This window comes from Asterias rubens, chromosome 19 (assembly GCF_902459465.1).
Source record: "Asterias rubens chromosome 19, eAstRub1.3, whole genome shotgun sequence".
NCBI lineage: Eukaryota > Metazoa > Echinodermata > Asteroidea > Forcipulatida > Asteriidae > Asterias > Asterias rubens.
In genome coordinates this window covers 2,897,967-2,923,869 of record NC_047080.1, presented here as the reverse complement: position 1 = coordinate 2,923,869, position 25,903 = coordinate 2,897,967, and the positions used below count along the sequence as shown (strand labels likewise).

The following is a 25,903-nucleotide window of genomic DNA, read 5'->3' as shown; positions in this document are numbered from 1 at the left end:
ACAGAATTTGTTTTTCTCCAACTCAACATGATGTATTTGTATTTAACCCACCATGCAGTTAGCAAAACGTAGCATGACTGCGTCTGCCAGAGCGAAAGGAAACCCGCCTGCATCATGTCCACACAGAAACACTCGAAACCTCTCGAATGATTGTATGTGATTTATTTAGGCACACTACACAAAGCAGAGGTTAAACGATATTCTACACACGGGTCCTCCAACACTTCAAACAATCTTCTCGTCTTATTTCTCGAAGACCTACTCAGACCTTGATTATTTTCGTCGGCAGTTTTTGTCTTGATGATGAAAGTGAAGAGTCACATGTGGTGATGTTTGATTAATCATCTGAAGAGTGTATTTCCACTCCATTCAAATAAAGTACGTTTTTTTCTCTCGTTTTTTAAAGGCAGTGGACACTATTGGTAACTATTAATGATATTAATGAAAGAAAAAACACCCTTGTAACACAAAGTTGTGTGCGTTAAGATGGTTGATTTCGAGACCTCAAGTTCTAAATCTGAGGTCTCGAAATCAAATTCGTGGAAAATGACTTCTTTCTCGAAAACTATGGCACTTCAGAGGGAGCCATTTCTCACAATGTTTTATACCATCAACCTCTCCCCATTACTCGTCACCAAGAAAGGTTTCACGCTAATAATTATTTTGAGTAATTACCAATAGTGTCCACTGCCTTTAAGGAGAAGACATTGTATAACTTGCTTTGTTTGTCAATAAAAGCATTCACTTTTTTCAGATCTTACTTCCCTCCAGCCTCGTATCGCGTAAGTGTTAAGTGGGCGGGATTGGGGGAGGAGGTTAGCACAGTAGGATTGTTTTCCCTATCTCACGATCAGGCGTACGGTATTTATAGCAAAAGTGGGCAGTTGGTTTCCTCCCACTTCCAATTCCTTAGTGGTGCTTTAACAATCAGGGGGAGGGGGAGGTTAATGTACCTTTTAGTGGATGTATAAATAGCCCCCCCCCCCCTTCCCTCCAGGGGAAAGTAACACAGCACTGTCAATACAAACATCTCCTCTTCTCATTATACGCAGATAATAATTGGATCAGACATGTATTAAGTTACTAAATCATGTTTCTTTGACTCATCTTCACAAATCCACTGTCTATATTTGGGAGTCCCTCGGGGAACGAACAACCATTATCCTTGTTTTTGTCGATTTTTTCCCCAGTTTTTCAGAGTATTTTCGAGCAAAACTTCATTTCAGGGGAAACTGTAATAAAAAAGAGTCTTAGTATGAATTTCATAATCATCAAGAATCCAGACTTAAATTTGACAATGGTATTTTTTTGTATCCTTTACAACCTTGCATAATACCTTTAAGTTTCACCGAACGCGTCTAGCAAATACATCACTAAAACTGATTTTGCAAACCGATATCTAAATGTATACTTTACCAAACACCCACATGTTTCCATATTATCATTGAGACAGATCAATTTAGACTGCTATATGATTGTCTGGCAGTATTTGCACACAGGCGTGGGTAAGACACACGGCGTACTATAAGTGGTGTCTGTATGCTCTCTTATTGTTAAATATCACGTACCAGGATCTGTGTTTCATTATGACCGAGGAGGGTTTAGTTGTCTAACCTTACACTACGATTTATCAAATAATATATAGGCACCAAATAAAAATGCGGGGGGAAAACGTCCGTTTAGTGCTTAATTCATTAGAGCAGTTTTTTGTTGACCTAAATGTATATACGTATAAAATGAATTAGGGCCCTATATTAAAAGCATTATAAAGACTCTTTGTTCAATCAATCGAGGTAGGTCAACAATTTAAAGGAAATCTTTAGGTCAGATTTTCTCTTGCTCTTTGTCCTTTGCGTCCGCTCTATGTTTTTTTTTTTTTTTTTTTTTTACACTATTCGTCTCTTAATCTGTATCCTTAGACGTCTGCTCGTGCTGGGTACGAAATATATTGCTGTTCCTCGCAGATTTTCTAATATTGTGTAATATTCCCACTGTTTGCAAGCTGTTCATCAATATCATTGTTGAGTATGTTGATTTGTTATGCGTTTCAATGAAGTCTGTTTACTGCATTCAATGAAGTCTGTTTACTGCATTCTGACAGCAAACTCTCCAGATTCCAACTCAAAAACACAATTTTTAAGTGTTCAAATTGCCTAAGGGTATGTCTGTTAGGGAAAAGTCTAGACATTTTTGCTTCCGTCAGTATCAGGATAGTTGTATGTAGTTTACCCGTTCAGTAAAATGTTGTTACCCTCGCAATCTGAGCAACAATTAAACCCGAGAGAAGATGTCAACTCTCGCGGGATCTTGGGAGGGAAGCACTGACCAACTCCTTACATAAAACCAGTTCTTTGCTGACCAACATGACCGTATTCCCCAGATGCTCGATGAAAATTATTCTAAAAGTACGCATGCTCGTGCACTCCCCAACAGCAAATGGGGGCCAGACTTGTTTATATCGTAAACACGTTGAAGGTCATGTTGCAACGTTGTGGATTCAAAATGTCACATGGGCTTGTATACTAAGAGCTTGAAGTAGTCACAGGACTAACCTTCAGGGCTTTTGACGTGTTTATCCGCATCTGGGAATAGTTTTATAATATCAAAGTATATTGTTCCTTTTATATCTGGCATTTACCGAAATACAAACACTTTATATGACTCGGTCTTTTACCAAAGAATAATCAAAAGTAGTACATGTTTTCTCATAAATATTTATACCAGACTTCATTAAGGAAATGAGAAAAAGGAGATAAATTATTGTCTCATTAAATTAACAACACTATCAAAATACTATGACTGATTTCCTTAAGATGATAAAAGGAGAAACAGGAAGTATGAAAAATATATGAATTGTAACGTCCCTAGGCAACGGGTAAATAAACACAGTTCTATGTTCTTTTCCTTTCGCTTTTTTAACCCACAGTTCTTGTTTGTGTGACCCTTGACACATTAAGAATCGATTTATCTTGGTTTTTGATAACTCGATTACTTTTGATTTTGTGGTTTATATTGATATCGTATACTTTTTTTCAAACTCCTTGCCCCGGATATAACCAATCGATTCCAATTGCTAAGTATTTTCAAGACATGTGAACAAAATATGTTTATGGTATACATCTAATGTGTAAACGATTTGCTGTTTGCGTACAAAATTCCGTGGCAGTCGATCCTTATTCGCTCTAAAATGCCTTAAAGAAAACTTAATCGAGATGCGATCGCGACTAGCTCCATTTCGAATTTAAACCAGACCCTACTGGACACGATACCCTATACGATATTCATCATGCCAAATTCAACACGCAGGTAATACATCTTAAGTAGCGTTGCGGGATAGGCATTTCGGAACTTTTTTAAGCGGAGGCGTGTCTCTTTACTGCAGTTTTAATCAGATGTCCTCGATCATGAACTGGGTTAAGGAATACGGTACAAGGTCTCGTTCAAAATTGCCTCTATCGAGCAAGCCCATGATTTGTTGTTACAGAATCCTGGTTCCATGGTACTCGGTAAACCCTGGATTCAAAATGGAATGCAGTCCCATTAGACAAGCTGGACTTCAGACTTAGTGGACTTTTTTACGAAGGTATATTTGCTGTGAACTCACGGGCGAAACCTGTTTTAATAGATGAGCGACTTGCAGTGAATGCTGGAGATGTTTACTGATGTACAAAATCCAACATCAAATGCAAATGTTTGATGACTGCACTGCTCGAACCATCGCCTGCCGTTTGGAATCCACATTAATGTATAGGGGGCCCCATCCGGGGGCAATTATTATATGATACTCCATGTCTATTCCTAGAAAACATTTCTAGAAACCATTGGTGTTTTTAAGCGTTCCATGTCTCATTATATTCCTGTTAAACTCACGAATCCCGCACCTAACTGCGCAGTTACCATTGCTTCATCATCTTGTAATGGCGTTAACATTGGTTAATATTTAATTGACCGTTTGAGTATTGGCCATGCTTCCCGTCAACCTATGTTTCTGTTGAACTCGGACCCTTAAAGTGGCACACGCATCTCCCAAGAGACCTTTATATGCTGCCTCCATCTTGGTATATGTTCATCGTATCGAATAACATTATAGGAATGCTAATAATCATTTTGCAAATAGGAACCAGACTATTTTGTTCTTAAGCCTCATGTTTGGTAACGTGGATATCAATGGGAGAAATTCAACATGGCTGCACCGCGATAAAGGTCTATATACCTTTCTTTTGTGATAAACAAACCGCCTTGGTTGGCATGGTCGGCCGAATGTTAGTAAAACACTCAATCGTAAGAGATGTTTTACCCAAATTCAACATTTTCTGCAAATTTTCAATTAATACAATACCTCTCATAATTAGTTTTATTTTTTTATTTTTTTATTAACAAATTTTGTTAAATTGTTACCAAAAATAGCGGGCTGTGACGTTGCAAAAGAAAGGTCTATTATACAAGTTCAGTCACGTTTCGTCATTTGATTCACTTTATTTTGGACCCCGAGTATAAGACTTGCTCATGCAGCAGAGGACGACTGTGGGAGCAACGACACTTAACAACCCCGGAGTTGATACAATTTTGGAGTACGCAACCAGCCAAAATTGTTGATTCGATTATGACCAAAACGATGGTCGAAATGGGTCAATGGAGAGTGACCAGTTCACCAGATGGCAAATTTCCCAAGCAAGATTGATATAAATCGATGGGGTGGGTGTTTTTGTAAGGGGAAAGGGGGACTCAGGGAAACACACACGCACACATACGCACATAACAACAAAAAGGCGGGAACCTCTGAAATTGAATCAATGCAATCTAAGGTGCAATGAATTCAGTATGGGTTGTTGGTTTCCTTTTTAGCCGAGGGGTCCGTATTGGCGCGGGCCTGCTGAGGTGTTTGTGTTGATCTAGTAACGGTAGATTTTCGATCGCGGGCGCTTGTTATCGGAACGTGGAACGTGATGTTGGACAACTCCACAAGTAGGGATGCATATTATATGCACTCGTGGACTCCTCAGTCTTGTGGGAACCATTTTTTTTTTATTTAGCGTCGGTCGAAGACACTCGACGATGTAACCTTGCTGTCGCTTATCTCGGGTCAGAATAGGAGAAGCCAAGGACTGCTGAGAAGTTTGGTTTCTTGGTGCCTTAGGCGGGTTTGTACAGTGGGAATATCATCTTGGTTGATATGGTGATCAGATCCATCCAATTGCTTATAAATATGCAGGGATTTTCAAAAGGGACTTCGCTTGTTTGCTCTTGAGATAACTACTTGTGAAATTCATGAGAAGCTTAATTTTGTGTGATTCTATTTCGTACCCATGTGCCTTATGTGCAATGGATTTTGTTGATAATCGGAAGTGACTGACATGTTATGTGTTGTATTGTCAGATTTTCGATGTGTACTCTCAAATTCATGAGAAGGTTATAACTTTGTGTGGTTCTGTTTCTTCCCCATGTGCGTTGGTGCAATGGATTTTGTTGATAATCGGAAGAGACTGACATGTTATGTGTTGCATTGACAGATTGTCGATGTCTATTCGGTCTTATTTCATGAATAATTTAACTTATTTGTCTCAGTTCAGGGGTGCGTTCCACTCGCGCAAACGTTGCCAACAGTTGCGCACGTTCGCCAACAATTTCAAGTGGAACGAGTTGTTCGCCGTCACTGTTGGCGAACGTTGGCAACTTTAGGCGAACTTACTTCTGAGGTGTTGGCGAGTGGTTTTTAAAATGGCGGACAAGCATACGGTATTATTTCTTTGTCACAAACATAATTACATTGTATTTTCGGTGGATGATAATGCAGATTTGGAATAACAAAGTTAATTAGTTGATGTAATGTCAAAAAGAGGACTATTATAGCAAAAACAAAGTTAAACAAAAACTACGTATGGTGCGCGCCATCTTCATTTCAGGGCTCCGCCATGTTGACATCGCGTATACGCGCCAATCGTTCAAAAGATAAAAAAATGTTTGCGCGAACAGTTGCGAGTCGTTTGCGCGAGTGGAACGCATCCCTGCTCTCGTCACGCAAAGACACTTGCTTTTTATCACTTAAAACTAGAATAGTTGCACGATCTTAGAACTCACTGACGATAACATGAACGTGTTTTGCATTTACAGTGGTAAAGTTTATGGCTGTGCTGTGTGGTAAAGTATCAACCTATAGACCTTTATCATGGTGCAGCCATCTTGAATTTCTCCCATTGATATCAATGTTACAAAACCGAGGCTGAAAGAACCAAAATAGTCTGGTTCTTATTTTGCAAAATTATTATTAGCATTCATTATTGTTGTAAGAACAAAATAGTCTGGTTCCTATTTGCAAAATGATTATTAGCATTCATCATTGTTATTCGATACGAGGTACATGATCAATATAGAGACAGCATGATAAAGTTCTATAGAGTTCAATGTGACTGACCTTGATTTGGTATCACATCGTGATCCTGGTATACCCGATGTACGATTAACCTTCATTCAGGTTCAGATCCGATTGAACATGATATGGTCGTTGAGAACTTTAACGTGAAAGAAATCACCTTCTTGCAACTGAAGAAAACTCTTAGTAAACCTCGTTTTAGCTTCAGTGGCAGAGACCGCGGGTTTCGAAACCACGGGTTGAAAACGCAGGCTTTGGATTTCGAATAGACAATCTGATAGTTAGCCGCCGAGGCAGTTGTTTTATGAAAGGGGACACAAAGTGCACACTGAAACAGCTTAATAGCCACAGCCACAGTCGTAGTTAGATTTGACTCAAGTCCCCAATCCCGTGCCATCCCCAGGAAACTACTGTTTTGTGATGCTCTGCATTCCCAAACCTGTTCCGCATGGACCACATTTTGACGGCGAGCGCGCACTGTACTGTATGCTACGTGTTGTGTTATAGTAAGTTTGGGTGACTTGCTTAGGAACCCCTCACACGAAAATGGGACTTGAATCAAGTCTAACGTAAGCCGTAGCTGTAGTATCCAATTCGGACTCAATCTTCTGAAGAAAGACGTAGCAATATTTCATGACACTGTACGCAAGCCGTGAGCATTATTTAAATAAAATAAAGTTGTATACACACGTATAGCTTATTGCAAGCGTACACCTGTGTTTATAACTGAGTTTTCTTTGTGTAAGTTGGAACCAATCCCATTTTTTAAAATTAAACCGTGAAGTAGTGGTCGTAAAAGCACAGTGATAACCACAGCCATAAAAGCTGGAAAAGTTTATCTCAATGTGACGAGTATTTCATCGAGTTTTAGTCCAATTCCGTGAACAATTACGTTAAAGGCAGTGGACACTATTGGTAATTGTCAAAGACTAGCCTTTACAGTTGGTGTATCTCAACATATACATATAAAATAACAAACCTGTGAAAATTTGAGCTCAATCGGTCATCGAACTTGCGAGATAATAATGAAAGAAAAAACACCCTTATCACACGAAGTTGTGTGCGTTTAGATGGTTGATTTCGAGACCTCAAGTTCTAAACTTGAGGTATCGAAATCAAATTCGTGGAAAATTACTTCTTTCTCGAAAACTATGGCACTTCAGAGGGAGCCGTTTCTTACAATGTTTTATACCATCAACCTCTCCCCATTACTCGTCACCAAGAAAGGTTTTATGCCAATAATTATTTTGAGTAATTACCAATAGTGTCCGCTGCCTTTAATGGCACTGGTATCCAATGTCAAAGGTAGTCTATAAACCTCTATGTAGATTGACGCAATGAATTGGACGTAATCCATCGATACCATTATAAACCTGTTTCTTTCGCTCTCCATCAATTTTTCCAATCTTTGTGGAAGGCCGATGAAAACATAATTGCAGACAGCTTTTTTTCAAAATGCTTGTGAATTGACACAGTGTGAGGCTATGTTTATTCTATCTGAGTAGAATATGCCTCGGGCAGGCTCCATGGAAAAATAAAGATATAAATTTAAAGGTTTTAGAGGAAACACCGAGATTTCTGCCGGCCATGTCCATAGAAACCTTTATCATATATGGGATTTTATATAGCGCGGATTTTTTATTGAGACCACGAAGCTTTAGCAAGCAGATAATAGCATTGCAATATTACAACAAAATAATGAGCAAAAAAGCAATCTACAGAAAACTACTCAGGAAAAAGATATTTGTAAGTGCTTTCTTGAAAATAATACACACAGGGGTTCCATTATGAACCGTATTGCTAGCACACTGATGATGATGCGTTTGTGATGATATACAAAGACTTCGGAGGCTGCAGCTAATTCTACGCAAAATTGAGATACCGTTTTCAGAGATATATCCACAGAGCAATAACCAACATTCTGTCGGTCGAAGATTTTCATTATTACACAGGCTCCATTATGAACCATATTGCCGGCAAAATGATGAAGTGATGCGCCTGGCATAGTTTCTCTCTTGATCTTAGAAAGACTTTGGAAGGCCGCAGCTAATTCACTTCATACGGGAGCTTGAGGGTGACTTCACCCACAGTGAATTAACAAGGACTTAACGATATCGATGGCCCGTGTGTTCCGGAATACTCCTTCATCAGCATCATGGAAGCCCCCCCCCCCCCCCCCCCCCGCGGTCACCTTGCGATGGTTTCTCCAGGATATAGGAAGCGAATCTCGACCGAACCCGGGCAGGGTTTACCGAAACAGAACCGGGAACAATTCTTGAGGCTATACGTACAGCTGAGTGTATGCTCGGGCATTTTTATCGGGGTCGCATCGATGGCATCGCGTTTGTTTCAAGATGTTTGCTTAACTAGTCCATGTAATGCTAACATGATAATGTTGTGAACACACCAACCTACACAATTCAACATGTTTTTTTTTTTTTTAAATTAAAGGCAGCTATTTAAAACAACTGTGTGGTTTATGCTGATAGATGAAAATATAAACATTGGGGATACATTTAGGTCCGGGCGACATTTAGGTACAGGTTTGGGGCTACATTAAGGGGTCGCACAGATGTGGGCTGAAACGTCGAGTTAACAAAAGTCGATAATACAACTTTGTAAAATCATACGGTGTGTATGATAAAAGGTAATACTTCCCCCATTGTTTATGTTTTATCGACAGTTCTACATTGGATATATATATTTTTAGAGTGTAAGCCTGCACTAAGCAGTTCCAGTTCATTGAAAACCCATATTCGCGCTTCTTTATTGATACGCTGTGCTGGAAACTTGGCGGATATTCTTTGTTAAAACGTGAGAGAGAAAGCCGGCTTTTAAAGGAGCAGCCGATTTAAACTCCATTACCTTTGGGATCCAGACTACTCCTTGAGTACGTAAGATTGATGGTCAATTTAAGACGGACTTTTTCAATAAGTTATTATTTCTTCCCGCTGCAAAGTGGGGAACCTGATAGTCCCACATCGAGTGAAACATCAAGGCTGAGGAGTAGAATTGTGAGAAGTGAAAATAACAAAACCTTTCTTGAGAGGTTCTTCTTTACAACCAGTAAGAATAGAGGGAGGGGCCGAAAACCTAATCAAATTGAAGTGACCCCCTTTTTGTGGGAAAGAGATTTGTCATGACCATTAATAAAATGTAATTATATAGTGTGGGAAAAAAATTGCTGTTCCTTTCAGGCTTGCTTATAGGGAGGAGGTGGCATAGTTCTTGAAATGTTATCCCGTGTATGGAACAAAGGCTTGACCCAGTTTGCTAGGGAGAAACCGTGTCGATGAAGAAGACGATCTGTACATGCAATGCGTGCAACCCGAGTGAAAACTGCATCTTCGCTGCCGGTTTCTTGAACAAATGTATTATCTCCCTATGTTTGAACATCCTCATGTTAATGTGAACTGTTGTGAAAGCACTTCATAAAAGCACGACAGTGCAAAAGCGGCGTACATTGTCTTCTGAATCGAACACCTGAATGACTTTGTATATATCAGTTTTCAATTTGTCAGTTAAACAAATTATTTCGGTAAAGGCTTTAACGTCTGACCTACAGAATAATCATGATTAGAATTCTTTGTTTGTTAGCCTTGATCACTTCATGATGAAAGCCTCATTATGATGTCTTCAACTGGCTCTCTAGGTGTTGCTTGTTAATACCATAATTGACAGTCCCCCAGTATTGCTGCAGCTCGTCTCTCTACCTTTACCACCGGTGTCCCCTATTCCGTTTGTGGTTAAACACACGACGACGTCATGGTTAACGTATAACTTCGATTGATTTCGTTATGAGGAAGATAACCTAATTTGTTGCCCTTTTGTTTCGTTACAGTTCTTCCGCTGTGGATTTGGCAGCACGGCGTGGAGTGTTTAGCCGACGTCATTACGGGTCAGTCGAATTGGTAAGTGTAACTACTCAGGTGTAGACCTTCTTTCGCTGCGACTTACTCTGGCTCCCTCCGTTATTTAGAAAACGCACATTTTCATAAGGGGACTTTCAACAGGACATGCCGAAGCCAGAGGCAAGACCTAAGCCGTATTTTTTAGCCTGGCTTGGTATTAGGCTTAGCTTAGGCTGACTTTGGTTTGGGTTTAGGTTTAGGCCCTGCTTAAGAATACGTGCGTGTTCCTTACGGGAATCATAAAACGGGCAGACAGAGCCCATAATCCAGTGCCAAGGTTTCGAAAGTGCATTGAAAACGGGTCAAAAACTGTATCACGGTGCATCCGTCTCTCTGTCACGTTCTCTGTGTACTGTAGCAACAACTCGATACTGTTCCACGGCGCACCTCAGCGGGTACCAGACTAATAATTAGCCTCGGGCCTGTTTACGTTGGTTTTTATTGTCGCATATCGTGTTCAATTCAATTCAATTCAATTCACATTTATTTCCATACAGGCAAAACTTTACACATCAGTACTTGTTAGTTGGATCATTTTAGTTCACAATAATAAACAATACGTTCTGCTACTGTCAACAACCGCAGGCATAATTACTAGGTTTCTGTGTTGTCGGAGCCTTTGCATTGGTATTCAACATGGCGAAATGAGTGATGAACAAAATAATAATAACATCCTACGTCCAAAGTAGGCAGGTCCAATTGGGATGAGTGTTGCGTGTTTTTGATATCACTTGAACATATATTACTAGGCCTAAATGGTACGTCCAAGGTATTAATATCTAGCCATATTCGGTGTCCCCGTTTCGCACACGTTCACGTTCACGTTCAGAAAATAAAACCAGAAAATGACAGGCAGCTGGCCTTTTGTTATTAAACGTTCGAGGCATGTTATTGCAAAACGCCTGAAGCTCAAGTATCTTGCGTTTGTTTTTACAATTCGCGCAACGTCGAGCAGTTAGCGTACACGTCGATAATGCGGGCACACCTGGTTGACTATGAACTAAATTCACGTGTATACAGCTATCTAGATAAAATACAGATGGGAGTTAGTTCATGAGGGCATTATGAGCAATTCGTTTCTTCATAGAGGCTGGATTAATACATGCATGGTTTATTGTCTAGAACTTTATTATTAGTTTTTTTCCCGGGCAAAGTGAAGCAAACATAAATTCAGTTTAATTAATACGCGTTCAAAGTGACGCATGTGTCGCTCAATCATTCGAAGTAGGGTTGTTGTTGGTCAAGTTGACAATTCAATTCAAATCTTTATTCACCATGCGCATCATCAAAATCATTTTATTTTTAAATCCCTAAATCATTTAAATAAGGGTTCGTTGTTGTTAGTGTTTCTATCGATTTCGCTTCGTGCACACATGACGAACCTTCTCATTCGGGTTTAGTTTCAGACATTTTATTTCATTTCTAGACGTTCAGCCGTCGATTTTACAAAACTCTTCCTAACTTAAGACTAATCTTATGACTTAGGACGAGTCCCAACCCTGCACTGTAGCATGCAGACCTTAAGATTAATCCTAAGTTAGGATGAGTTGCTCGTCCTAACTCGAGATAAGACAAGGCCTAACTCTTTGTGAAATCGACGGCAGGACTTCCACCATTCTTCTGTTGAATTTTCTACTACCTGTTTTACAACGGCACTGATGGAGTTGAAGGGGTTGACCAACCTCTCTCTCTCTCTCTCTCTCTCTCTCTCTCTCTCTCTCTCTCTCTCTCTCTCCTGGCTTTCGTCAAACCGAATGATCTTTGCGACCTAGTGAACTTGAATGATCTTATTTGAATAGTGGATACTAAACTGTTGAAATTGAATTACTCCGTGTGATGAAACCATCAAGTTGCCTACGTCACAAAATGCAAATGTTCCCGCATAGATGCTACTCTACAAACTTGTATGCAAACAATTCCACTATCGGTATTCAATAAAATGCATTGAAAACAAAATAACACTTGATGGGTTATGATAATTTCATGGTGAAGTGGGCTTATACTAAAGAAAACAGCATGAATAAACCAACAGCAAACAGTTGCGATCACCCGAAGGGAACTAAGTAGGAAATATAGAGTTTTTCTTCTGGCTCGTTTTAATGACAAGCGCTTCCGTGAGTGCTCTGTACACACAAAAACATACTGAAATGAAATCGATGGGGATAACGTTTCCGAGGAACTAATGTTGCGTGACTGTGGATGAAGAATAACATTAAAGATGTCAGGGAGGGGAATATTTCGATTATCTACGAGCGTACCTCTTGCTTGTCATTTTGCTGTCATAGTTTAGATGTAATTGATGAATTGGTGACGGCCACAACTTGTTATAGACGGTGGCTCTGACATACACACAAGGTCAAACGTTGGGTAAGCAACATTGACGTGTACTTGAATAGGCTTCAGGCTCCGTTCTCTCTTCTGAAGCCTGAGCTGAATCCGGAGCCGAAGCCGTGGTTTCGAAAAGGGCCATAGAGCAATGACTAGTGTTGAAAACAAAGCCATAAGCCGATGGAGAGTGTCCTAACGTAAAATTAACGTCAAAACAGGTCAACGAGTGTCAAGAGGCGACACACCGTCACGAGACGGATGAGAGAGTTACAGTTATAAGTCAAGAACTGAAAGTTCATCCATCCATCATTTTATGTACAGTGGTTGTGTTACATGAAGTTGTGTAATACTGTCGCGTTGCAATCAAACGAAGGGGTTGGATGTTCACCATATTATTTGTTAACACAGAAAGACAGACGCGAAAGGGCGTCAAATTAGGTCAGCATCAAACTGTATGACATTAGAAGGATGACACGGTAAACTGAAGACAACGTCGCGTTTGTTTTATATAGGTTGACGCCTTCATATCTCGCAATGCCCCCAGTGGCCTCGTGAGACGCTCGTTCACCATGTACTGCATGCATATAGGAATTCCCCTGCAATTTCCAACGAAACATGTCGAGCACATTGACACCACAGGCGTCAGGTTTGCCCTGTCTCAAGTTGTCATTTTTAATGAAAGTTTTTGTTTTAATGTTGTTTTTTATTATTTTACCTCCGGGTGGATGAATTTTGAATTGGGATCGAGTTGGTGTGCTCGTTTTCGTTAGAGTTGCCCTGGGCTTGAATGTATCTCAACCTCAATCTCAGTTGTCTTTCTGATGAAAATAATTGTCAGGCAAGATTTGCCATTTTGCATGACTTGTTATCAAATCAATGTGGAAGTGGCTATGATGGCACATTTCCTCCGTTGTTTGATTTATCAACTTTCTTGTAAGATTGTTCATATTTTACACAAATCTTGGGGAAAAAACCTGCTTAGCACCATTAAGCAGGTTCAGATTATGGGTCAAAATGCTTTGAATGCTCTTCGCGACTTCTATTTTTCTAATTTTAAATTGGCAAACGAATATTTCCAACTCCTTTTCTGTAAAGCAGACATCTATGAAGTTAAATACATATCAAACATATCGATCCTCAACTCCCTGGGGATAGCACTTACAGCTCAACCTCAAAGGCCAAATTTCATATCGCTGCTTAAGCACAACACGTAGCTAAACACAACAAAACTATGCTTACCAGAGTAATGTAACCGATCAAATTACCATGTAATGTGTAAACAATGTGACAGGTATCCTGCTCGTTTCTGCTAAGCAGAAAATGGCTCGGCGATCTTTTGTTCTGCTCAAGAAGCTATATGAAACTGGGCCCAGGTACTTCTGTAAATACAAGTCCACCCGCGACGCATATTAAAGAATTTGTGCCCAGATCAAGTAGCGGTACTTCCCATCAGTCTTGTTCGTCTTTTTCCTCCTATGAGCCTTCATAATTGAAGATAAACGCACTGCCAGACACACCGGGGCGATAAGTGTGTAGGCCTACATGGGGTCTTTCACGTGCGGTGATAGTTGTTCTAAAAACACACGGGACCTACAGCTTTAGGTCCCATCCGATGGACGAAGCTATGGTAAAGTGTCTTGCTTTAAAGGACAAAAGTGTCACGACTCCCAAACCCACACTCAGTTAAACAGGTCAGAGCTTTAGCTCGGTGGCGGTGCTCTTAAGCGCTCGGCCACCACACATCCAGTCCGAAAAACACGTTACCAAATTTCAATTTGAATGCATTAATAAATAGTTTAACAAAAAAAGTTTTAAAAAGGTTGTCGACGATACAGTGTTGATAACTGCATTGTTCACCTTGTGACTTTGCCTTAATGAACGTAATGATGTCATCCGAATCCAATTTGCATATCAATCTATACTGTGTAGAGGACACATTGATGATGATGTTGTGTGAAGTGTGAATTGCGGTAGGCAGTTTTTAATTCAAAAATCACAACACACACACGTCACTGTGCAAACATCTGCAATTTATTGTTGGTAAACATATACCTTGCAGAAACCCTTTCGTATAGGCTTTGCCTTGGGTTTCGTCATTTATTCTATCCTTATGGGGTTTCAAACAGCCCCAATCCGGTGCCCAAACCTAGAAAATCGTTGTTTCGAAAACCCTCATAGTCGTTGACGTTTCGGATTCTTACTCAACGTGATGAATGGTTGGTACTTGAGTAGCCAGAGTAAAGTGAACCATGATCTTGTATCCCATAATAGACAGCAGTGATGACAACCCCAATCAGTCACTCCTACGCATTAACATCAAGGTATGTACATGAACATAGCCAGTTCAAAGTCAACGTAAACCTTAGCTTTCTAATGAAAATGGGGGATGCACAAGGGCAAAATGTAATTGCAATTTTAGAGATACTATAAACCCGAATGTTGAACGAGTAATGGCACGATAGACACTTTCCATTAAATATTTAAATTGCATACCACGTGTGCATTAGCACTTCAGTGTTGCGCGTTTATGTATGCGTCTGATGTTTGCCTGTCGCATACGCGTTTGTGCGTCTGCCCAGTGCACGAATATGAGGGGTTTGCCAACCAACACTTTGATGTGAACCCTGACTATCCCAGTCAAGTTCAGAAGCTACAAAGGGCCTTTTCGAAACACTGATTATTAGGCATCATCTTTGCTCAATCAGTTTGTAATGGTGAAAATGATTTTGAAAAGGCTATACCGATGAAGCTGGTTCCTCTTGATATTAATAATGTCTTTATTCTATCGCGACTTTGGGAACCCGACTTTAATGGATGCCACGTGGTATGCGTTCGAAATGAACCTGATCGATCGCTGTCTAGTGTGGCTCTGGGGGCCCAGGTGACGTGTCAAGTTTGTCTCCCTACCAACTAAACAAACAATCACCAAATCGCAGCCGAGGCTTCCGTGGTGAATGGGTGTAGAAATAATAGATAGGGACATTCATCACTCGCAGTGTAGTCTCATGGGATGGCGCTGTTGTTAGAATTAAACAAGAGGGGAAATTGGGTTTAAAACAATTAGATGGAGTGGCTTTTTCAAGGGATGGTAGTCACTCTTAAAATTAATGACAATACAAACAAGTTTAGCTTCATTCGATAGTGTACAGCTGTGTGTTTTTCTGATCATGAACGGAGTGTGGGTTCGAGTCCCGCCATTGACACTTCCATCCTTAAGCGAGGCACGTAAAGGGGTCGTTTGTTTATTACTTTTTAAACTTATGGCAATACTAATTTACAAAGAGGTACAACAGCTTTTGATAGTTTAAAGCATTCTGAAATTCGTTTCACTTCGAGGTAATGTGGTTATGTAGAAATACTTCACTTTGTATCCCCCAAATATTTTACCTGAAAAACGTTTCTCTCAGATACGCTTCTTATATTGCAAATGGTGGTATTATGCGTGGATATATAACCACTCCAGATTTGTTGGCGATATTTCAAAAACGCTTCCACATTTTGAATTGAACTTTTCACTGGCTATACTTTGATAGCATTTATAATAGGATTCAAACAATCAAACGGTTAAAAGAACTCGAAGGTATACGTTCATTTTTGAAGATGCCGAGACAACTTTGAGTGGAGACCAATAAAACAATAAACCAATAAAAACTACAACCAGCGGAATTCAAAGTGCGTCAATGCGAGGTGCATTCTGTTGTGCATCATCAAAAACCCAATAAAAGGTGACGGTTTTTTATTCAAAGTACAAGCTCTCAAGATCAAATTAAATCCTTAAGGATGGAAGCGTTTAAAGAATCAGGTCGGCATCGGCACTGCTAGCCTTTCAATCGTGCGTTTAAAATTACATTAATAATATTTTGTATGTGTATAATAAGGTTGCCACAGAGAGCACAGTTCATTTTGTTCGGTTGGCCAAGGGCTGTCCTGGATATGTCTTTGTTAACTTGGGCATCAAATCATCATTGACTGCTTCAGAAGTATCAATGTTTCCCCTGGGTGAATCCCGGGGGTATAGTGATGTGCATACCGCATCGATTATTTGTACACTTGGCCTACTTAGCTCCATTATGTGAAGAGTGGTGCGCATCATTGGGGGGGGGGGGGGGTGGTAGGGGGGTAGCCTCTCACCCTCTGTCTGCCTTTGAAATCTGAGCTTTGAAAGCACTGTAAACCGATGAAAATTGGAAATTTGTGATGCGATGTATGTATATTCTGTTGCCCACTTTTTAGGCCATATGCTGCATACCGGTGTATTGTTCTTGTTTTCACATTTCTAACCATTGTTCCTAAATCGAGGTAGGAGGGGGACATTAGTCTGGCACCCAGGATTGTATAACGGTGGAAGAATGGAACACGAGAGTGATTGCTGGTGTGCATATTATTCAACATGCATGCGAAGAGTACTATAGCACTGTGTTATGCAATCGATACAATATGCGCCTAAATGTTCGTATTAACAATGTCAAGTAGATACACCAAACATAAATTGATACATCACCATGCAATGCCTTAAATTCTATATCTTAATAATTGTTTATTAAAATAACTGACAGTAACTTGCGAGGAATATCTTCATCACACCCTCAACAGAACCTGTTATATTTCTGCTTTCACTTGCATGACTGATCTATGTATCTGTAAAGCGCTCCAAGCTGTTGTAAGAGTGCTATAGAAATGCAGAATTACTATTATTATAGCCTTGTAATTCTTTAACTTTCTGTGTGATTCATTTTGTCAATTCTGTGAGCGAAGCATGGGATGGCAAATCAGTTTTGATGACAGTCAAAACTTGTAGCTAAAACGGATCAAATTGAATATAACCTGTCTTTTCTTTGAAGCCTTAAAGCCATTGGACACTTTCGGAACAGAAAAAAGAAAGTTCACAGATTTACAAATAACTTACAGGGTTTACAGAAGGTAATGATGAAAGACTTTTCTAGAAATTGTATTACATGAAATGCTCTACTTTTTGAGAAAACATTAAAACAGTATCAATTCTAGATATCGAGAATTACGGATATATTTTAAACACACGTCATGACAGGGCGAAACGTGCGGAAACAAGTGGGTTTTCCCGTTATTTTCTCCCGACTCCGATGACCGATTGAGCCTAAATTTTCACAGGTTTGTTATTTTATATATAAGTTGTGATACTCGAAGTGTGGGCCTTGGATAATACTTTTTACCGAAAGTGTCCAATAGCGTCTTGAAGTTATATCATTTTCATAGGCTGGTGTGAATGTTACCTTAATGGGCGTGCTTTTAATGGACAACCCGTTTGCATAATTTGTCCTTTCCTTGTCTTGTCCCGAACTATCTCGTTTCATCTCCCTGTCGATCTACCTCCAGCAATACTTCAAAAACAGAAGACTGCTCATATTGAATCCGAATAGATTAGTAGATTATATAGGATTTGAGGCATTGCATGGTGAGGTATCAATGTATACTTGGTTTGCGGTAACATCATGTGCATCTACTTGCCAGGGATATAGAGTTTGTTCTTAGAGAACTGTCTTGCTTAGATTATACTTTTGGCGAAATCCAAACGAAATAGAGCGCGCATATTATTTCACATGATCATAACAATTTCTCACTGATATTGTTCTAATCCATTTCTTTGAAACATAACACGTCTTATATTGAATCCGAATAAATTAATATGTTATACCCTTGGATCGCTGCATATCCTAAATCAAAACGAAAGAGCCCGCATATTTTATTCTACATGATCATACTAATTTCCTCACTAATGTCGGGCTAAGCTTAGCCAGTGAAACAGTTGTGTGCGCTGGACGGATGCAACCGTAATATTTATACCAAGTTAATTTGAGCAGAGAGCCCACTTGACTTGTTTGTGCGTCACATGTCACCTCCAATTAAGTTGATCAACACTTACCTAGTGTTTGCAGTACCTCTGCTTTGGGTTACTCATTCACCATTGGGAATTACTGATAACGGTTTCCTAGGCAATAGTACATTTTATTTCTTATGATGTTATAACAGATGGTTTTAATTATATACTATTACCGTGGCGTGCCTTGCATGCCATATTTGAGCCCATCTGCACACGTCATTCATTAATTTTGTCAAACTGTTATGAAATAATATTATAATCGGGCGCAGTAGAGAGAATTTGTAAAGGGTTGTGCTCGTGCAGTTTGAAATAGGGAGAAATTCAATTTCACTTCATTTTACGAATGAACGAAACGAAAAGTCTTCGTGGGAAACGATTATTGATAAAACACGGTACATCCAAACTATAATGACAATTTTACAAATGGACAAAATGTAACTTTTACATTCAATGTATTACAAAGAAGTAAGAGCCCAAAGCAATCTCAAAGCAGGAGTATGAGTTGTGTACACGTTGTAATAATGAGATTAATTAGAACATAAAGCGTCGGGAGAAAATAGTGATAACCGTGTAGGAACATTAACAGAAGTCAGGGTACCAACCATGATGATTGCTTGCCATTCCCTTTCAACGACTTTGAGGTAATTTGTATTGTGCAGCGACTCGCTCACCATTAGTCCCGTAGTATTATTGCCGATGTAGTTCAAGCGTATAATAATATAAGTAACCACTTTCCCTTTTTACCCGCGAGCGAGTGCAAAATTAGCATCTTCTTGAGTATAACTCCGTAATATCCACCTGTGTGAACTGAGTTGGGTGCACTAAGTAACATCTCAAATCGATTGAGAAATTCAATTTAGTTTGTAATATCATTGAGAAAGAAATATGAAGAGGATGACACAGTGAAGGTCTTTGGTAAGATTTGATATAAAATGAAATATTTTTAGTTTGAACAGTTTAAAACGCAAAGGTGTAATGTTAAGATTCTGAAATGTCCTTAAATCGTGCATCCTATTATACGGCGTGTACACCGTGCTCGCCACCATGGTGTCAAATTTGATAAGCGAGGCGATCGATTCGAACGACGGTGGTTTGGAAATGCTTGAAAGTGGGCACGTACTCGGAGGAAATGAAGGCGACCTTCGGTGTTTATTGCGTGCATGGTCAGCGGTTTTTGTTTTTCTATTTTCTTAAAATGTGTTTTTTTGCTGAGTAAATGGACATCCGTTGTCTATAGATTGACTGCTCAATTTTTCAGCATTCATTTTGTGTGTGGAAGGTTCGTTGAGATTGACAGAGAACAAATTATACCCCAACAACAAATATCTTGTTTTCTCTCCTTCTTTTTTTCAGAGAAGACATTTTATTCATTGGAACTAAACCATGTTATGCCGACGAAAATGATTCTAGTCAAGATTCCAAACTAAGATGTTTTAGAAAACAACACCCCTTTATATCAATGCATGTCACACTGACCAAAGCTTAACAGACAAAGCAGCTGCAAGTAGTTCCAGAAACAACCGTTTGGGATGAAGTGTCCATCATTTTACCCTCTTCTCCTATAGTATCTTTTCGTATCCCTATTTTACGGACCTTTGGATGTTTGCATTTTACACGTCCCTCAGTATTGGTTCCTTGAAGTTGTTCACTTTAAAACAATTTTTTTTACAGAAATGGGATGTGAACTAATTGTTTAACCAGTACTTCATAATTGGTTCCAACGTTCCATCAAGCTTTACCGGGAATTGTGTGATTATTGTTATTCTATTCCAAATACCCACGAAAGTTCACTTCTTTCTGACGTTGACACCTATGACATTTGCGTATTCGTGACGTCATAGAAGGAGCTTCTCATGAAATATAGCTGTTTGTTCGTGTTTTTTTTCTTTTCTTCTAAACTATGATCTTTGTGGTTTTTTTCCGCAGCTAACGACTTGTGACCGAGATGGGTGCACATCAGGAAGATTCCGTGTCGAAGATGGAGAAAGGGACGAGGTAAGAATAGAATATAGAGCGCCCTCTAGAGTTGTCAAAGTGAAATCTATAAATACACAACATAATCATAACACAATATGTCGCAATATGGTCATCATCATCGTGTACCGTGCTTTTTTAGAAGAAACATTCATTTTTTTCCAACACAGTCTAGCCATGTGCGCTGTTCCTGCTAAATTCTCCAGACAGTTTGCTCTTATTCTATGGACCAACCAAGAACTGCATTTTTGTGATCGTGCTCATGAATGTGAAATGTGCCATTAGTGTGTCTGACCTGGTTCCTCCTACAGGGGTGTTTGAGCGTGAAACCAGGCTTTCTGCTTCTTCTCACACAATACTAGTTCGCTATTCTGAGATGATAATTAAAAAGCCATTCCAACAGCTTTATAACACTTCTTTAGAACTCGTTCCTGGTTCAATGTTGCCCTCCATCCTAAAATCTAGACTGTTTCAAGAGTAATGCCTTTTTCTACCAAGTTCATCTTCACTGAGTTATGTTCACATCTTATCTTCATGTGACCTTTTCCTATAGGAGTGATTTTAACCTTATTTGCGGCGAACTTGCATTAAAAACAAATAAATAAACAAACTTGTTTTAAGTGCCCGTCATACCTGCGCCATCTTCATTGGGTAGCCTAGTGAGACAACACTCACGGTTTAAAATTTCATCACCCCAGTGTTTTTTTTTTGTGCAGTAAACACAGTGTCCGATTTTCTGTATCGACTTGTTGTGGTAGCATCCAAAAAGGCACACCACAAAGCAAACGTTTACACTTGATTTTATGTGAACAAACCCATGGTTTCCGCAAACATGTTCTGGATTATTTGGATGAAATAGTGTTTGCCCCAATTGGTGTATCAAAGGTGCACGTTTTTAATATAATAATCTAGTAATGTATTTGGGTGAATTGCCTCGTCTCACATTAATCAGGTCCCATTCTAAAACATATATAGATCCTGAGCGCAGGCACACCATTATTAGGTCATTAATTCATTTTCCCTTTTTCCGTGAGTGACCCGAGCGGCACTCTGCGCGGCATCGATGGGGGTATCCCCAATGGGAAAACGTCGTCTAATAACTCGGACTTCATATTATCACCGTACGACTTTTTCGTAATTGCGCCGATGCACTTTTACAGAGGGGCGGGGGTGAACCAAATCGGCAATAAATTAGATTGCTTTCGTATCTCCATTGGGAAGGAGGAGGCAGTGCGCCCCTGGAAACGATCGGAGATGATGGGGGTTAAAAGTGCTATACCCTCTGTAGCCAACGTATCACGGCCCACAAGAGGCGGTGTGCTTTCTTCCTTGATGCTAAGACACCAACCACGATTGCCAATTACACCCTACCCTCGTAGGCAAATCGTGCTTGTAGTAGGAGAGAATAAGACTTGGTCGATAACGCCCACTTCACCAGTAAACAGACCTTGCTAGATCGGACGAGTTGGTCTATAACAAACGTTTGTAACCGTTTGTTATAAAATACAAATGGTTGGAAAGATGTTTCAAAAGTAGAATACAACGATCCACACAACTTTGTCTCGAAATTGCGAGGTTTTCCTTTTACTTTGCGAACTAATACGGTCGGCCATTTATGGGAGTCAAAAATGGCCGACCGTTTTAGTCGACGAGGTAAAAGGAAAACCGTGCAGTTCCGACGCATGTTTGTGTGGATCATTGTACTATACTTTTACAACATCTTTCTACCCATATGCATTTTATAATTAACGGTTACAAACGCTTTTCAAAGACCAACTCGTCCGATCCAAGGCAACGTGTTCTTTTAAGATGCTGATAACGAATTGTTTCGGCATTGAGCAGTACTTCCTTACATCCTGTTCCCTTGAACAGTTTTTCCTTCGGCTATCGTTGATTTTCGTTTGATAATGAATTTTGAATTGATTTTTAGCCGAATTACGCTTTCCGAGAATCCGGAGATTAATGTCATGAGGAAGTGCAATGGAAAGAATTCCACAGCCCAGATAGTAAAATATAGGATAATGACAAAAGGGCAATGGACATTACCGTGTAGTTTAGAGCAAAAGGGCGCTCGCCATCAACAGTTGACCCAATTGTCAGTTCGGCATGTTGAGCTCTCACAAATTAGGGACAATTCTCCCTTGAATTGAGGTAAACATTTAAAGAACCTTTTGATGGTTAATAAACTTAGCTATTTTATAACTGTAATATACATACGGAAAGATAAGGAACACTGTTAAATAACCCTTTTTAAACGCTCAACTCAAACTTGAATGTAAAATAAACTGTGATTCGTAGAGTACTTAATGTAGGGCTTCTTTAATGTCACAGTTATCCAGATATGAGTCCGAGATCAACTCACATTGTAAAACCAATTATCGGGTCAGCCTGAATTTAAAAAGGGGGCAGGCCCCTAATTGAAGCTGGAACCCGGGTTAATTATGACCAGGGAGTTCTAAGAGTCGTTCCACTAAATTAGTATTCTTTACTAATGGGGACAGAATGGGTTTGGTCATTTACAAACAGTACTCACCGTCCAAAAACCTCTGATCCCGAAAACTGTTTTTTTGGATAGAAGTGGTAGGATTTTCTTCCCGAAAGAAAACAAGTAATGATTTGTTTAATAATGAGATCATTCATTGGCAACCCTTGCTGGATATTGCGAACTGCTTGTGTAATGTAAATGGGACCTGAGAGTAAATGCAAAACAAATGGAAAAGGTCTCCTGTTTTTGGATTTCGCGGAGTTGTTTGCTTTGTAAGGCCAAAGAAATGATTTCATGTAATGAAATATGAATCAGGAAATAATGAGGTTTTGATTATTGACGGTTCCTTGGGACATATTGGCCGGTTGCTTAGATTACGTGAGTAATAAATTCACTGAAATGCAAGACTTCTAAGATGCAAACCACTTCAACTGAAGAGGTCTCTTTGGACTTCTTCAGTCGAATAGCTGTGGGGATTCGTTTTCGTTTGTGCAAATCTTTGAAAGTCTAGTCAGATTATTGACGGTCCAGCGTCTTTATGCCATCTTTATTCCATCTCAAGACGAAGTGTAAGCTTTCTCTTTGAAGTTACCGCTCCTTAAATCTCAAGACATCTAAAGATGAGTCCCGGAGGATATCCTCGTGGGTTATTAAGTCTCCTCAGCCAACGCAGATATTTGTTTCCCTCTTATTTGCAATTTTGCGAGGTGGGGTTTTGTTCTTCGGTCATATCGGGGGAGGAGCCCGAGATAGGGCATCGCGGTAATTTGCAAGAGTTAGTTAAGGACGGCTTTGCGCCGTCATTTTGATGTACCGGAGAATGTGTGTCTTATTAGAAACAACGGGTAATCCATGGTTTATTTCTGTAATCCAGCCATTTCTGACATTACACTGCATGCACTGTGCTAATATTTGCAGTCAGCCGTGCAAGGGTATTGGCCAAACGTCGGCTCCGGGCTTCGTTTGATGCTGTAAACACAATGCAAGCTCACTGCTCCGAAGTTTTAATGTCAGAGCTCGAAACTGAGGCCAGTGCCTGGTTTCGAAAAGGCGCCAAAGTCTTTGAATATGTACCATGTGCGTCGACTTTAATAGGAAGGAAACCTAAATGGCATCCTTTAACATTGGTTCCGCGTTTTGGAGGCCAGGTCTGGTGAAGGATGTCAAACTGTACATAATGCATTGCAGTCCGTTATAGATCTAGCAATTATTTATTTAGAGTGGTCAATATTGTGCCGACTAACGAATACCCCAGGGCTTGTTTTTACCTTGGAGTAGGGGAGCGCTGATCACTCATCGGTGCAGGAGGGCGAAACCAATATGAAATTCACTGTGACTGACCGGTCAGTCTAATACCTTTCCCCACCAGGTGTAGATACAGAAATTATTTAAGCGAGGAGCACACCTGAGTTTCTCAAATGTTGACCTGGCACATCTAGTCCATGCTGAAACCAAAAGTGTTCAATTTGATTATGTATATAGGCCTACATGACCTGTCTTTATCCGCAAGGATAAAGACAGGTCCCTGCCGCTAGATCCAGTGATTCCATTGGATAGTGCAGTCACTGCTGTCACGTCCGCAATAGAATTTGACTGCGTATCTCTATGTGAAATCAAATGACTGAGGTCAAAGTTTAAACTACACGCCGGTTTTGGATGCCGGTCTCCTGATATGGTTGTGGTTCAAGTTACTTTCTGCGAATGTTGCTCCGTGCCGTGTATTTAGATCACAGTTGACTTCATTGAAAAAAACATTGTTTGAAAAACACTTTCAATTAATTGTTTAGCCCTTTTTGTGTTTTAAATTTTTGTTCTTGCTTGTTTGTTTTTCTTCTCAGTAGATGGACCTGGGATGTTCGATTCGAGACGCACTCCAATTTCATAAAACAAGCATTTCCCTTTTTCGAGTTCGACTTCTAGTCGCAGCGTGTAAACAAACCCCGACTTCAAAATCACAGATAAGAACCGAGAAAACAATTTCAAAAAACCTCACTCCGTTTAATACAGTTGTCACTTTCGGATATTACATTTCCTCCCCACCGTGTAAACGCAGTGCTCGCCCCAGTGCTCGGCTTTTAAGACTTGAACATGATTTGTTTTCGCAGAAGTATTGATTGAATTGCAATTCAATTTACTCTCCATCTCTCTCTGTATCTATTTTCAGATGTCTAACCTGTCCACTGGCAGCGACATTCACCTTGAGAATCCCGAATATCAAACGAGATGGTACTTCAAATATTTCCTTGGAAAAAGTAAGTGGTGGTTTAGTTTCCTGCGGGATCAATACGCAAATGTATTAACAGCAGTGGATACTATTGGTAATTACTCAAAATAATTGTTATCACAAAACCTTACTTGGTGACGAGTAATGGGTAGCTGTTGATAGTATAAAACATTGTGAGAAACGGCTCCATCTGAAGTAACGTAGTTTTCGAGAAAGAAGTAATTTTCCACGAATTTGATTTCGAGACGTCAGTTTTAGAATTTGAGGTCTCGAAATCAAGCATCTGAAAGCACACAACTTCGTGTGACAAGAGGGTGTTTTTCCTTTCATTATTATCTCGCAAGTTCGGCGACCAATTGAGCTCAAATTTTCACAGGTTTTTTATTTTACGCATATGTTGAGATATACCAAGTGAGAAGACTGGTCTTTTAAAATCAAGACCCTTTTATAACATTAGTTTCACATTTGTTTTCTTTATTTGCCTCTGCAAATCCAATTTTGTTCAACTACATTTGAATAGACCTTTATCACGCTGTCACCATCTTGGTCGTGCTCCCTGTTTCCAATAACAGTAATGAATGCTAACATACATTGCGCAAACCTGGCACCAGACTATTGTTTCGTCTAGCCTCAGTTTGGTTACAATGAGTTTGGACTGAGTAAAATCAAGATGGCCACACCGTGATAAAAGTCTCTTGACGTGAATCAGGGGGTATGACCCATCTTAGCCACTCCCCAAAACTGTGACTGGTAT

The 25,903-nt window shown here is 39.8% G+C and overlaps 1 protein-coding gene across 2 annotated transcripts in view; it reads left to right on the top strand.

Annotated features, from left to right (window-relative positions):
- Positions 1-25,903, top strand: part of LOC117303104 (GTPase-activating Rap/Ran-GAP domain-like protein 3) — a 73,932-nt gene that overhangs the window by 11,192 nt on the left and 36,837 nt on the right. For both annotated transcript variants that reach the window (XM_033787194.1, XM_033787193.1), the window contains exons 2-4: positions 10,212-10,281; positions 20,393-20,461; positions 25,090-25,177. In XM_033787194.1, the coding sequence (XP_033643085.1) occupies positions 10,212-10,281; positions 20,393-20,461; positions 25,090-25,177 (227 nt within the window). The remainder of the gene's footprint in view (positions 1-10,211; positions 10,282-20,392; positions 20,462-25,089; positions 25,178-25,903) is intronic.